At 43.0% G+C, this 14672-nt stretch overlaps 1 protein-coding gene across 2 annotated transcripts in view; it reads left to right on the top strand.

The window, feature by feature from the left end:
• The window catches only part of GPC6 (glypican 6), a 1097931-nt gene extending 1084956 nt beyond the window's left edge, over positions 1 to 12975 (top strand). For both annotated transcript variants that reach the window (XM_034758270.1, XM_034758269.1), the window contains 2 exons: positions 7064 to 7239; positions 12425 to 12975. In XM_034758270.1, coding sequence (XP_034614161.1) covers positions 7064 to 7239; positions 12425 to 12627 — 379 coding nt within the window. In that variant the 3' untranslated portion in view covers positions 12628 to 12975. The remainder of the gene's footprint in view (positions 1 to 7063; positions 7240 to 12424) is intronic.
• Positions 12976 to 14672: the final 1697 nt, after the last annotated feature.

Below are 14672 nucleotides of genomic sequence, written 5' to 3'. Positions count from 1 at the left end.
TGCCATGCATACAATGCTGAAGTCTCAGCCAGCCGCAAGCATCTCTTCCCTTCTCCTACAGAACACAGTTTAGCTGCCTGGTCCCATAGAGTTCGGGCTCTCGCTGTGTTGGGTGGAAGGAGGGAGGCACTAGAGCAGGGATCGGCAACCTTTGGCCTGCGGCTCGCCAGGTTAAGCCCCCTGGCGGGCTGGGCCGGTTTGTTTACCTGCCGCGTCCACAGATTCAGCCAATCGCAGCTCCCACTGGCCGCGGTTCGCCGCTCCAAACCAGCCCACCAGGGTGCTTACCCTGGCGGACCGCGGGCCAAAGGTTGCCGATCCCTGCACTAGAGCATTGTCTATACTAAGAAAATGGCCCATTTCTGACAATAGATGTCCGCAATTAAGTGCAGCTGAAACAAAGCTATTGTTCAGCGCCATTGGACAAAATGCATTAAGCCCAACAACTAAACACATTTTTTCTATTAATAAATGTATGGTTTCCAATCTAATTTTGCTGGGACTCCCCTTCCAGTGACTTGACAGATGAACCATTCCCTTCCACTCCTTGTGTTCCCTTATATCCCACCTCAGCACAGTGGCCATACACACACACACACACACACACCAATCCCTTTGGGGATTGCCCTATGATTGAAAAGAGACAGATGGGGTTATCTGGTTGGCCAAGTGAGCCAATTGTAAGTGCCCTTTTATCTTAGCAGGCTGAGTAAGCTTATCTGCCATTATCCTAGTATGAGTGAACCTCCCTGCTGCATTTTGTTTTGTCTTCCCCACAAGACTAGACACCAATGAAAGCTACAGCACTTACTGCGTGGAATTTCCCATTGTTAAGTAAACAGCTGCTGCAGCAGCAGAATATGGAGGACACTGCCCTTTAAGTCAGATGTCATTCATGAAGTGGAAAACCCATCCATGTTTGTTCACCACAGGTGTGGGTTTTTTTATGAAAGCAATCTGAAAAGTATCATCAGCCATTTTTAGTCTTGAAAAGAAAGAAAATACTCTGGAACATCAGCTGCATATTGAAAAAAAATCGACCGGTTTTAAACAAGCTTTGTGGGACTTGCATAACAGGGGCCAAAAAAGCATTTTTGTCCTGCCTGCTGAGTCCAGTAAGGAGTATGGAAAGGCTAAAGAGGAATGAAGAAATGGTTTAAGATTTTAGAAAATGTAAACGGCACTAAACTACTGCTATATCTGAGCAAGAAACAAATAGAAAATAAACAGTAATGTCCAGCTTCTCACTTATCAAAGAGGTGAGAGAAATCATTGGACACAGAACCAGGCTAGCCTCTCCCATTCTATTTTTATTTAGAATAGTTATTATTACCATGCACCAAAAGGGATGGTTAACAGCAAGAGCAGCGGCAAAGCTTAATACCCACAGGGGTCGTTCCACTTTCAGAACTGCAACATAAGCAGCTGTTTTTGAACAACTTTGCCCATCCTGCAGCCAATTTTCTGTCAAAAATGGTCTCCTGCCACGGCTTCCAATTTTGTGTGACTTAACCCTACCACATACACATCAAAATGCTTTTGTAAGAACATGTGCTTGGCTGTCATTCAGGGGGAACATGTCACTCAAAAAACACCTTGGACTTTGAATTTCTATATCCCTGGTTTAAAGAAAGGGTAGCAATGTTTAGACTTTTACATTCAAAAGAGACTTTCCTTTGTGAAAACAGGTGAGCTACTATGATAACAATTGTCTAAATACTTCATTCATGTGCTGCAAATACACTGAGGCCCTGATCCAGCAAGGTACTTAAGTGTGTGCCTAACTTTAAGTGCTTTGAAGTCAACGGGCTTTCTTAAAGTGTGCTTAAATTTAACAAATGCTAAAGTTCTTTGCTAACTGTGGCTTGACAGTGCAATACTAAAGATGTATGTGCTTAAAGTATGGCAACTAAATCTGCATAAAGACAACGAAATAATAATTTTAGTCACCTCAAATCCAATTTAAGATCTTAAAGTTAGATTTAGATGTCTAATTTTGGGCACCCAAACTTGAAAATTAGGCACTGAGTCATTAAAACTAACCCATTCTGAAACTGAGAGTATATCATGCGCTAGCTGCTACATTTCGCTCTTTGGAATAAAGTCTTATCTTGGAGAGCCAATGCAATAAAGTTGTTGATTTCATATCTTTAATACTTTTGTTTTAAAGTTCATCCTTCTTATGGCAAATACAGTTTTTAAGTGTGTGTGTGTGTGTGTGTGTGTGTGTGAGAGAGAGAGAGAGAGAGATTCATTTGACTCTTTTCAAGTCTGAGCAATCATAGCAGAGCAAACCAACATTTTGTGAATGTCATGGCTGTTCCTGGAATGAATCTGATTCTAAAGGGGATTTTAAAATGAATCAGGGTGAAAGAACACAACTAGGCCCACTTGACATCCCCTTGAAGTCAGCTGGTCTCTGGATGGGTGCAGGGATCCACCCACACAGATCCATTTACAGAATTTGAAACTTGTTATTCATGCTAAATAAAGAATATACCAGAAGACTCTTATTACATTAAACCTCCAAAATAACTCATATGCTTTCCATATAGAAAACCTACTAAGGACTCAGTATATCACATAAACTAGATTCCACTTTTATTACACAATAAGACAAGAAGTTAAACATAAATCAGTCATTGCAATTTGGTGCATCATATTTCATAGCCAAACACTGCTTCTCATGGATTGAGTCAGTTAGCAGAACAATCATCAGTCATAAACGGGAATTCTGATGCAGAGTAGGCAAAATAAATGCTTAGACTTAAAATCACTTTTAGCTAGTCACTGGTTGTTTCTCCTGTCTTATAGCCTCTCTCCATCTATTGGGCCTACACCACTGTAGAATCTGAGCACCTACTACGTAGAAAGAAAGATGATTATTGTTATTTCTATTTTAACTCGTTCCTTCTTGGCCTGTAGGAGAAATTTCTGGGTTCGTTTATAAGATATTAATTTGTTTGTTTGTTTATGTTTGTGTCGAAGATAGAGCAAGCAGCTCAACTGAAGAAATTAGTGATAGAAACTATTTTTATATGTGATAGAAACTATTTTTACATAACAAGCAGGGCCGGCCCACAACATTTTGGCACCTGAGGCGGGGAGCTCAAATGATGCCCCCATACCCCCTCATTTGGGCCAAAACTTTGAAAGGTCTCAATTCTGCCTTCTTCCTGTTCTACTCCTCTCATGGTACTGCTCTGCTACTTACCCCAATAAAGGAGAACTAACAACTTAAAATGCCTTGTTGAAAAATTTTAAATAACACTTAACTTTCAAACACCTGAACAGCAAATGTAACTTTTCTTGTCTGCATAGTAAACATTGGCATTTTTATCTGTTTGAATAATCAAAGTGATGCTTTCTCTGCCTTCTTGATTGCAAAGATTTGAACTGCTTCCTGAAGGTCCACAGTCTGGGTCAGCTCATGCTCTATTGAGATGGTTGCAAAGCCAACCAGCCTCTCCTGTGTCATTGTGGAGCGTAGATGTGTTTTTATTAACTTCAGCTTGGAGAAGCTGCGTTCTCCACTGGCAACTGTTACAGGAAGTGTTAGAAGTATGGAAAGAGCAACAAAAGCATTTGGAAAGAGGGTGGTCATCTTATTTGTGCACATATATTCCAGAACAGCCTTTGAAGTTGATCCTGATGAAATGTATCATGAATGGGCTTTCAGTTCATCACCTAAATCACTCACATCAATATTGCACATGTCATCATGTGCCAACATTGTCTCTAGTGCCCTGCATTGCTGGTATAGGTCTTCTTCAGGTATAGTGAGGAGTTTTGGAATATCATACAACACTCCAAATATACTGCTGTGTTCCTTGAGCTGCATGAAACATTCTTCAACTGACTGTATTGCACAATCTAGCACCTGGTTAAAGAATTCAACTTTGAATTGTTGTTTGGGGTCTCTTGTGGGATTATCCCATGCCTCATAATCAAAATGTCTTCTTCGGTGTATCCTTGAATGGGTGGGAAAATAGCTTCAGTGTGAAGTTCCTCTGCCAACTTCTGTGCACTCTTCAGAACGTTTTGAAATCCCTCATCTGACTGGTAAGACTTTAAGTATGACTTTGCTTTGTCCAGTTTTTCCATTGCTCCAGATAGATCAAGGTCAACACCTTGGAATCTCTTGCTTACAACATTTATTTCAAACAGTATGTCATGCCACAACACTAAGCCACACAGAAATTTGAAGTTATGTATGTTTCTGGTGATTCCATTTCCCTCTGCCACTGTTCTCCCACGAATAGTTCCTGTCATAGCATTATCCTCCATAATGGCAACTATGGCATCATCTGTCATCCCAATTTGGTGTTTGATAGGCTTTATCGCCTCCACTTGACTTTCCCATCATGTGGCACTCCGCGGTTTCAGTGTCAGAGAGGATGTTCCCAGATGTTACTTCAAAATTTGCCATCGATGTGTTGATGCAGAGAAAAATACATAGATGCTTTGAATTACATTTAAAGATTCAGCAACTTCACTAGAAGTTGATGCTGCATCACTGACCACCAAGTTCAATGAATGAGAACTGCATGGGACAAAAAAAAGCTTGAGGGTTTAACTCTCGGATCCGTGTCTGCACTCCTCTGTTCTTTCCTCTCATGTTGGCACCATTATCGTATCCCTGACCTCTCATGTCAGCTATCACAATTCCCGTATCTTCCAGCTTTTTAAAAAGCACATTTGTCATACCAGCTCCCAGGGCCAGCTCCAAGGTTTTTGCCGCCCCAAGCAGCGTAAAAAAAAAAAAAAGCCGCGATCGGCTCCACCGCGCCGCTTTCTTCTTCGGCAGCAATTTGGTGGTAGGTCCTTCTCTCTGAGAGGGACCGAAGGATCCACCGCCGAATTGCTGCCGAAGAGCCCGACGTGCCGCCCCTTCCCCTTGGCTGCCCCAAGCACCTGCTTGCTGGGCTGGTGACTGGAGCCGGCCCTGCCAGCTCCTGTAGTATCATCAATGTCAATAAATTCTAGAAAATGCTTTTTGACAGTCACCATTGCAGGGACATTTTCACTAGGTTCTGTTGTTGTTACAAAACACACCATTAAAGTCATTTGTTCCATATGGCTGATGTCAGGTGTGCAGTCCAGAATAACAGAGTAATATCTTGCTGACTTCAGATCTGCCACAATCTTCTGTTTGACTTTTGTTGCCAGTAACTATATGATCTCATTTTGAATTGTTTTTCCAAAGTAGTGTTGTGTGTACATTTCTTGGGTGGTGATTCTTAGATGCTTCTGGAATACAGCATCAAACTCAGCCATCACCTCCACAATTTTAAGGAAGTTTCCATTGTTTGGCACATACAGCTGATCTGAAGTGCCACGCAGTGCTAGGTTTTGGGTAGCAAGCATTCTCACAATGGCAATGAGCCTTTTCAGAACATTTTGCCAGTAAAGAGACTCTGATGCAATCTTCGCTTGACGCTGATCATCTATGGTGGCCTTTAACCTTAGTCTCATCTCAAGCTCTTTCCACCTAGGGAATAATGCTCTCTGGTGATTTGCTCCCTGCTCATGGCATGCCAGATTTCTAGCCAGATTTTTCCAGTCCTTTGTTCCTGTAGAACCCAATGTGGCTGGAACATTAGACTGGAAGAGTTTGCAACAAAAACAGTATGCCACATTCTGGGTTTTGAGTACATAAGCCATGGCCTTCACTTTGTCACCATTGGGGATTTCATGCCAGTAATGTGTTGGATGGAAACTTCTATTTTCATTGTTTTTGGGGAACATGAAGTTTTTCACTTGCTGCAGCCCATGCAGTACAAGGAAGTCCCTCAGGCTACTGCTCAAGTGGATCCACAGTCCTGGATCATCTAGACTTAAGGAACTAAACTCAGCAGCAGCTGTTTCTTGCGCCTCCACCACACTCTTCTCTGATCTATACTTTTCTTCAGGAATGTGCATGGTTACATCCATTTGAGATGGAGATATGGATGCTGCAGTAGCTGCCAGGTTACCTGCACTCTGACTAACTGGAAGATCAGGCATCTCCTCACCACTCACATCCTCACTGGGGCCGGAGAGCTCACTGTGTACCTTTGTGTCTATGTATCTCAGGAGAGCTCTTTCCTGCTTAGATAGAAAAGCTTCCTTTGCTTTCTTTCTTTTTTGAATGCTGCCCCGGAGGACACTCATGACTGCAGTTCTATGCCAGCTATAGTGGCTCTCAACACTCAATTGAAGGGGACAAATAAGCAGGCTGGTAGCAGGGCCTGAGTGAGGGAAGATATCAGCGTCTTAAAGGCCTAACTGGCTCCAACTACTTCAGTTGACAGCCTGTTCTCCTCAAGTGGGTTCAGGGAAGCAGCAGGAAACAGGACGCTCCCTGAGAAGCTGGTGTTAATTAGTCCTCCGCTCTCTCCCTGCAGCTCCTGCTGCTTTCTGTTATTCCCTCTCACCTTTTCTCCTGCCTGCCTGTTATGTCTCTTGTGCCCTCCTTCCTCCAGCACAGCACTCCACCATCTCTGTGCATCTAGAGCAGAGAGAACACATATGCCCCAGCAGCAGACACAATTTTCTACACTCTGGGTCCTAGTGGTGGCACCCCCCCCCTCCAGTCTGGCACCTGAGGCGGCCGCCTCAGTTCGCTTCATGGTAAGGCCACCCTGATAAAAGAGGGATAAAAATTTAAAAAGTACAAAGGAATACCAGGCTAGATAATCATCTGGTATAAAATAATGTAGCTCCTCTGACATAAATGGAACTACACTAGTTTTCATCAGCTGAGGCTCTGGACATTTAGAGTTTTCTCTCTATACTAGTAAATCTCAACTGTGGTTTGCAGAGGCAAGAGCGCTTGCTGATAATAGGCAGAGTTAACCAGTCAGATGATGTTAACTCTTCTTTGTTTCTATATGTCAAAGCTCTTCCAAAAGAACAGTAGCTATTAGACTCTGTAAAAGTGACAAAGTGGTTTTCTAAATATTTTTATAAGAAATGTTAAAGACAGTTAATACTGTCAAATTGCTTAGTATAGAATTTGCAGTATGGTCCACATTTCCATAAAACATTATATACTGAGCCAATTGTTCATTTTGCTATCTAGATACCTGCCTGAGATTATGAATGATGGGCTGACCAACCAGATCAACAATCCCGAAGTAGATGTGGACATCACAAGGCCCGACACCTTCATACGGCAACAAATCATGGCCCTAAGAGTCATGACTAACAAACTGAAGAATGCATACAATGGAAATGATGTAAACTTCCAGGATACAAGTAAGCAACTGATTTTGTGAACAAACATATCCTCCAAACAAATTCATAAACCCACCCCATCAGGGCCATTATAAATTATAATAACTCTCCTTAGTTATAGTAATCTGCTAAGTATACCTTATTCCAGATGGTCCTGGGCTGGAAAAGTGAAGCAATGTAAGGGTTTGTCTACATAAGACAGTTTAGCCTAAAGTGTGAATTTAGGCCATGTCTATACTACAGGGACTATAGAGGCATGGCTACTTCACTATAGCTATGCCGGCATAACCTCATAGTGTCAACCCAGTCTATAGCAATGGAAAGGATTTTTCCAGTGCTGTGGGAACACCATCTACCAGAATGACAGTAGCTAGGTCAAGGAAGCATTCTAGCTGTGTCTACACTGGGGGGTTAGGTCAGCGTAGCTATGGGGCTCAGGGTTGTAGATTTTTCACACCCCTGAGCACCATAGTTATGCCAACCTCAATTTTAAGCATAGGCCAGACCTCACACTGATTTAGTTAAACTGGTGCATCCCACAGTGTGGACATGCTTATTTCAATTTAATTTAAGTAGATTGGGAGCTAAATCACAATTGTCTGTTAAACCACGGTAAGTGTCCACATGGAGGTTTGTACCAGTCTAATTAATTAGTTTATCTGGCAAAACTTTCCCACGTAAACAAATACTAAAATTGCTTCAGTGATATCATTCCCTTCTCAAGGTTAACCATTTACTGGCTAGAATCCCTGCTGAAAGTTGTTACTGATCAAGTTCCACATTCAAGTTCTCAATCAAAGAATACAGTGTACTCCACGATCTTCATATTAGTAAAAGTCATCAAGGAGAAATCATATATGGGTGGAGTTCTGTGGTCTTCATGAGAAGGTATCAGTTTATACTTTTCAAGATCAGACTCACGCAGTATTTTTTTAAACGGATCTGATTTTGTGCTACTAGTTGTTATTACTGCAGTTTGTTAGTTAGATTATGGTAGCAACCAAAATACACTATAGACTTTGCAAGCACATTCTCATATAATGAAGATTGTATAACAGGGGTCAGCAACGTTTGGCACGCGGCTCGCCAGGGTAAGCACCCTGGCGGGCCGGGCCAGTTTTATTTACCTGCTGACGCGGCAGGTTCGGCCGATCCCGGGCCAATGGGGGCGGCGAGAAGCTCCACGGGCGAACGATGTACTGGCCGCGACTTCTCACCGCCCCCATTGGCCCGGGACGGCGAACCGCGGCCAGTGGGGACCACGATCGTCCGAACCTGCCGCGTCCGCAGGTAAATAAACTGGTCCGGCCCGCCAGGGTGCTTACCCTGGCGAGCTGCGTGCTGAACATTGCCGACCCCTGTTGTATAATCTGAGAAGAGGACAAAATATGGAGGGTGGGGGAAAGAGATAAAATGTACAAGTAAACTGATCAGGGAGGTGCTAGGCTTATGTCTTATTGAAGCAATTACATGTTTGTTTTGTTTTGTTTTTAAGATGTAGCATTATATTTGCCTCCCCCTTCCTCCTGCTACAATTCATCTCCCCAGCTTTCTACCACAGCAACTGCCTGAGTCTATTCCTGCATCCATAAGCTCCTTGTTTCAAAAATTCAGTCCCCTCCCTCCATGTGAATGTGCACCTGACTCAAAAGATAAAGAACAGTAATAATCAGGAGCCCATGTACTTAGCAGCACAGTGGGACCACATTCTGCTGCAATGTTCATTTGTTCTTTCTCCATTCTTGCCTCCTGCACCCAAATGCATACAGGACTAAGGTGGGAACTTAGAGTCAGTTTCAGCAATTTATCTTCTCAAAATCCCTGGGCCTCAGCATTTGCTCTATTCTCTAAACAGCCTAGCTGCACAGCTTGCTCCCCTGTTTTCTGGGTGTAAACTGTACACCAGCTCTAGCTCATCAATCCACCTCCAGCCTGGCTCCTAAAAACTGTGCCAGAATGCACACTGTAATCCAATTGATTACTCTCTGTGGGCAAAATGTAAAACAAGAAACAGTTGTAGGTGGGTCCCAGCAGGGCAGGGAGAGTGAAAATTGCCAAGTGCCTGGTTACAACAAAATAATGAATTCTACAGAAAAATGCTGAATTTTGTGATATTTTAGAGAAATGTCTAATTCCATGGCTGCACAATTCATAGGCCGAAGGGCTCTGAGTGAGATGACTGGGGCATTTCCCACCTCTCAGACCCATTGTTTCATGCTCTTTGACATTTCAGACAGGGATTGGTGTATCCTCTAGTCACTTTTTTGAGGTTATTATACTCCAATTCCTGTCTGCAGCCTCTCATTCAAACTGCCTCTTCCTCTGCGTATACTCTCTATCTAGTGTTATAGTTGTACCGGTTACACTAAGGCCTTGTCTACACTACACAGTTTTGTCGGCAAAAGGCAGCTCCTGAGGATGCTGCTCCTGGTAGCCGAAGAGACTGTGGGAGAACTCGGAGGGAATCACAAATATTAATGTGGAATTGGCTGGCAGGCAGACTGGGTTGCTGCTGCGGGGGGTGGGCGGAGAGAGACTGATGTGCTGTGCAGAGCCCAGGCCTCATGTGTGGAGGTGTCCCCTGCCCCAGGATTGGTTGTTCAGGGGCTGTCTGAACTTAAAGAGACAGCATGCCGACACACTCTCCCCCAACACGTACACTTCCCCAACACACACACTGTCTCTCTGACATATGCACCCCACACACACAATCTCTCACACACTTCCCCAACACACACTGTTTCTGTCTCTCGCTCTCTCTCTCTCACACACACACACACACACGCGCACACTCTCCCTGCCACACAGTCTTCCCTCCTCCCACCCCTCACATACACTTCAGTTGAAAAGTGACCAATAGTCTAATAGGATGCCCATGGAATGATGGGATTGAGAAATCTGCATCATGTGATGCTGTACCCGCCCCATGAGGCATTGCAAACCTGTCCCAAGGCACCCTGCAACCAGTTGCACAGTGGGATAGCTACCCACAGTGCACTGTTCTCTGTGTTGATGCAAGAACTGCTAGTGCAGACAGGGCTGTCCCTAGCAGGGTGTGGGGCCCAGGACAAATCAGCCTCCCTGCTACTCTCCTCACCATCCGCCCAGCCGCCGCTCACCTCCTCATCTCCCTCCCCCATCTGCCTGGCTGCCGCTCACCTCCTCATCCCCCTCCTGCCTCCTCACCCCCCCACCTGTCCGCCTGCTGCTCGCCTCCCTGTTCATCTCTTCATCCCGCTAGCCCACCTGCCTCACCTCCACGCCCGCCTCCTCACCTGAATATTGGGACAAATGATACCCCAATCGTACAATGGTCGGGACACAGGACAAAGGGCTAAATATCAGGACAGTCCCGATTTGATCGAAGCGCGGGACCCCCAAAAGCGCGGGGTCCAGGGCGGCCACCCCAATTCGCCCTACCCAAGGGATGGCTCTGAGTGTGGATGCACTCTGCCGACATAGGGTAGACATGCAACTGCGTGTTAATTACAGCGGCATAACTCTGTAGTGTACACAAAGTCTAAGTATCTGATACAGTGAAACTTCAGACATGAACTTCCTTAGTCTCATTTTGCTTAATCAAAAATTAAAACTCTAGTTCTTTACCATGAACTGCTTTGGCCACTGCTGACCAGGCGAAGAAAAGGTTTGGAAATATCAGGAAAGAAGCCAGATTTACTTCAGAGACAAATACACATCTGGATGTGATGCAGTAAGAAGATCTGGACAGATGCAATAAAGAGAACAAAGCATTGTTATCTCACAAAAGACAGTGAATGGAAGGGATTGAAGTGTTAGAAAAATTCTAAATGTAGGAATAAAATGAAAGGTGCACTTTTAATCATTTAAACTGTAAATTCTTCAGAGTAGGGACATTGTCTTCATGCTTGTTTGTAAAGTCCTGAGCATGCTGGTGCTACATAAATAATAATCAGCTATGTCATAACATAAAATCATGTATCCCTCTCCAAATTTTTGATGAAGAACTTCCAATATTCTAGAGGCAGAAAACAATGAGCATTATGCTCACATGTGTATACAGAAGATTCACTAGAGATAGGACAATACGCATGAAAAAAATATCATGCAAATAGCCATTAGGTGTACTAAGGAGAATCAACATACTGTCTAGTAGTACTATTGTCACTATAATTGCAGGCTAGGTCTGCTAGAGAGCTAGAATACATGTACAGAAAAAGATATGTTAAGAGACCAACACTTCTTTACTCTGAGTTATCACAATGTCCTGTATAAAATTAGCATAATTAAATGTAGTATAGTGACTAATGTCATATAATGGAATGATACAAGGTAAAGTAATTTTTTTATTTACTTTTTGAATATTTTATTTTATATGTTGTCTTGTTGGTTGCATGCCAGCAAATTGACATTTATGGAAGTCTCTCTTAGATACTGTCCCATTTAGAAGGTATGAGTTTATGAGACAGAGGAATCATTGCAAACACATAGGCATAATAAATCGAAGTGGTCTAATTTGCAGCTGGATTCCTAATTAATATATTCAAGAATCCAGATGTGCCATAGTTCAGCAAACAACCTTAAATTGAAAGCCTAAACACCTAAGGGTTGAGATAAAAAAGCTAAAGTGATCGTTTCGTCTCTTACCTACACTAGTGTTACTCCATTGACTTCAAAAGAGTTACTCTTGCTTTACACTGATGTACGAGAGAGAGAAGAGAATCACCTTTTCTGTGTATGTGCAAGGTTACTAATGTATTAAAACAGTATTATTTATTGAGCAAACGTGTTCTCTGTGCTGTTGATAACATAGAGAAAGTCACAGTCTCTGCCCCGTGCAGCCTGCATTCTAAAGCTTTCATATGATACTTGTTTCCTTTGGTACCATTTGGTTACCAACATACATTATGCAGGGAGTACATGCCATCACGTTAAGAACATGCTTAAACCCATCCCTATTCAGCAAGAGTTTAAGTACTTGCTTAAACTCCAGTGACTTTCAGTGACTGCTTTGCAGAATAGAGATGGATTTAAACACAGGCTAAAGAAATTTGCTGAATTGGGGTCTTGGACCACTGCATAATTCACCAATTATGAGATGGGCTTTTCCACCGTCCTCTGAGACATCAGGTGTTGGCTACTTCTCTGAAAGTCAGAACAATGGATTTGAGGGATGAATGGTTGAATTCTATGTTCTTATGTTGTTTTTCTTACCTCCCTGTGCTAGGTGATGAAACCAGTGGCTCAGGAAGTGGAAGTGGTTGCACTGATGATATCTGTCCGACAGAGTTTGACTTCATCACCACGGAGGCACCACCTGTTGACTCAGACAGGAGAGAAGTAGACTCTTCAGCAATCCAGTCTAGCCAGTCACTGTTTACGTTGTTCATCATCTGCATCGTCCTTGTACTGCAGAGACAGTGGAGATAATCCTGGTTCTGGTCAGAGAGACTGTGTTTTAGCTACAAAAACAGCCAACTTGCTCCTTTTCTTACACTCTTGGACTATGGACCATGCCACAAATACTTACAGATTTCTATGAGAAGAGAGCAGTACTGCAGCCTGCTTCCCTTTTTGTTTTCCCAAAGAGTACCAGGTGCCAGACTGAACTGCTTCCTGTTTCTTTCAAGATATCTGTGAAGACAATGTCCACTCTTGAGAGAATTCTTTCTCAGATCTTTATTATTGGAGACTTTCTGAGCTGCATTATGCTGCAGAAGTAAAAAGGATCTTACGGTGTGAGGGTTTCCTTAACAAGAAAAAAAAGAGAAAGAAAGAAAGAAAGAAAGAAAGAAAGAAAGAAAACAAAGTTCCTTCTAAATCAGGCCAAACTTAAGGCTGCTGCATTTTCAAGAAAAATAAAACAAAAAGACAACAACAAAAAAGGAACAAAAAGACAAAAGTTCTTCACAGACACCCAGGCATTCTCTAAGGGTTTCTGTCCAGTGATTCAGGTCATCAAAATTATCATTCCTATTGCAAGGAAGTTTGGATTTTTTTTCTAACACAACGATAAGAATATGTTTCAATGGTGAATATCTTGCACTCCATCTGCCAACAACATGAAATTGGTATGAAGGTACAGGAAGCTGAAAAAAGAAGCTTGTCTTTTAGTATTATAGTAACACCACTAAGCTCAGAATATCATGTTACAGTTGCTTATGATTTAAATCTTGATGCCCAGTAAAAATTTGAGTAGCTGCACTATTTCTCTAGCTTCTTTCAGTACTGATGGTTACATAATTGGCACTGATTTCCACCTCGCATCCCGTCAACAATTGTGGTGATGCTAAACAAATCTTCCCTCAAGGGTTTGGACAGAAAATAATATCTTGTGATAAAATCTCTTTTCTTTTGCCACAGGTTTGACATTGATTACAATTTTCTGCTACTGTGTTCATTATCCTACCGACCTGACAATTCTTTAATGGACTGATAAGAGTGATTGGATCAATAAGTGAGTTTCACACATAACTACATCCTTTGCATTTGTTAGTTTCTGTATCACAAGGAGTACTGTGCTACAAAAAGTCAAGACAAAAAAATATAGTACTGACATGGAGATTTCTTTCACTTTTTTAGTCTTAGTATGATCATCTATTTTTATATATATAAATATATAGAGATCACAGATTTTAACTTCTTAATTACAAGCTCAGGGTTGACACATCTTTGTAAGAAAAAAAAATGTTCTGTCAACCAGCTCTTCTTTTTTTGTGCTGCTCTGGAAAGGAACCTTTTAATGACTGGCGAGCACAAGAATCAAAGAAGACAACCTTTTTACATATCCAGTGTCCATTTCTTAAGGAGTTGAAAGGGGGAGAGAACCCCTTTTGTGTGTGTGCATTCGCGCGGGCATGTGAGTTTGTGTGAAATGCCTACAGAAGTACACAGAGCAGTATGACTTGTTTTGTGATGGCAATTGTATTCTCTCATGCAGTGTTTCCCAAACTTGGGACGCCGCTTGTGTAGGGAAAGCCCCTGGTGGGGGCAGGTTTGTTTACCTGCCGCGTCCGCGGGTCCAGCCGATTGTGGCGCCCACTGGCCACGGTTCGCTGCTCCAGGCCAATGGGAGCTGCTGGAGGTGGCGCAGGCCGAGGGACGTACTGACCGCTGCTTCCTGCTGCCTCCATTGGCCTGCAGCAGCAAACCGCGGCCAGTGGGAGCCGCGATCGGACCTGCGGATGCGGCAGATAAACAAACTGGCCTGGCCCACCAGGGGCTTTCCCTACACAAGCGGCGTCCCAAGTTTGGGAAACACTGCTCTCATGCTTCAAGAATATGTCACTTTAATAATCATTGCCCACATGGATATGGCTCTGGATAGAATATCCCTGGTTTGCATTGGATTGCATGACCTGAGTGTGGAGGCTATTTTAAAGCCTGGGTAAATGAGTGTCAGCAAGTAGGCATATAGCAAAACCCTTCCTTCCACCCGCAACAAGAAACAAAGGGCTTCTGTGAAAATTCTGAGC

This window comes from Trachemys scripta, chromosome 1 (genome assembly GCF_013100865.1).
Source record: "Trachemys scripta elegans isolate TJP31775 chromosome 1, CAS_Tse_1.0, whole genome shotgun sequence".
NCBI classification, from domain to species: domain Eukaryota; kingdom Metazoa; phylum Chordata; order Testudines; family Emydidae; genus Trachemys; species Trachemys scripta.
Note: the sequence above shows the minus strand (reverse complement) of the source record. Positions and strands in the feature narration are given on the sequence as shown.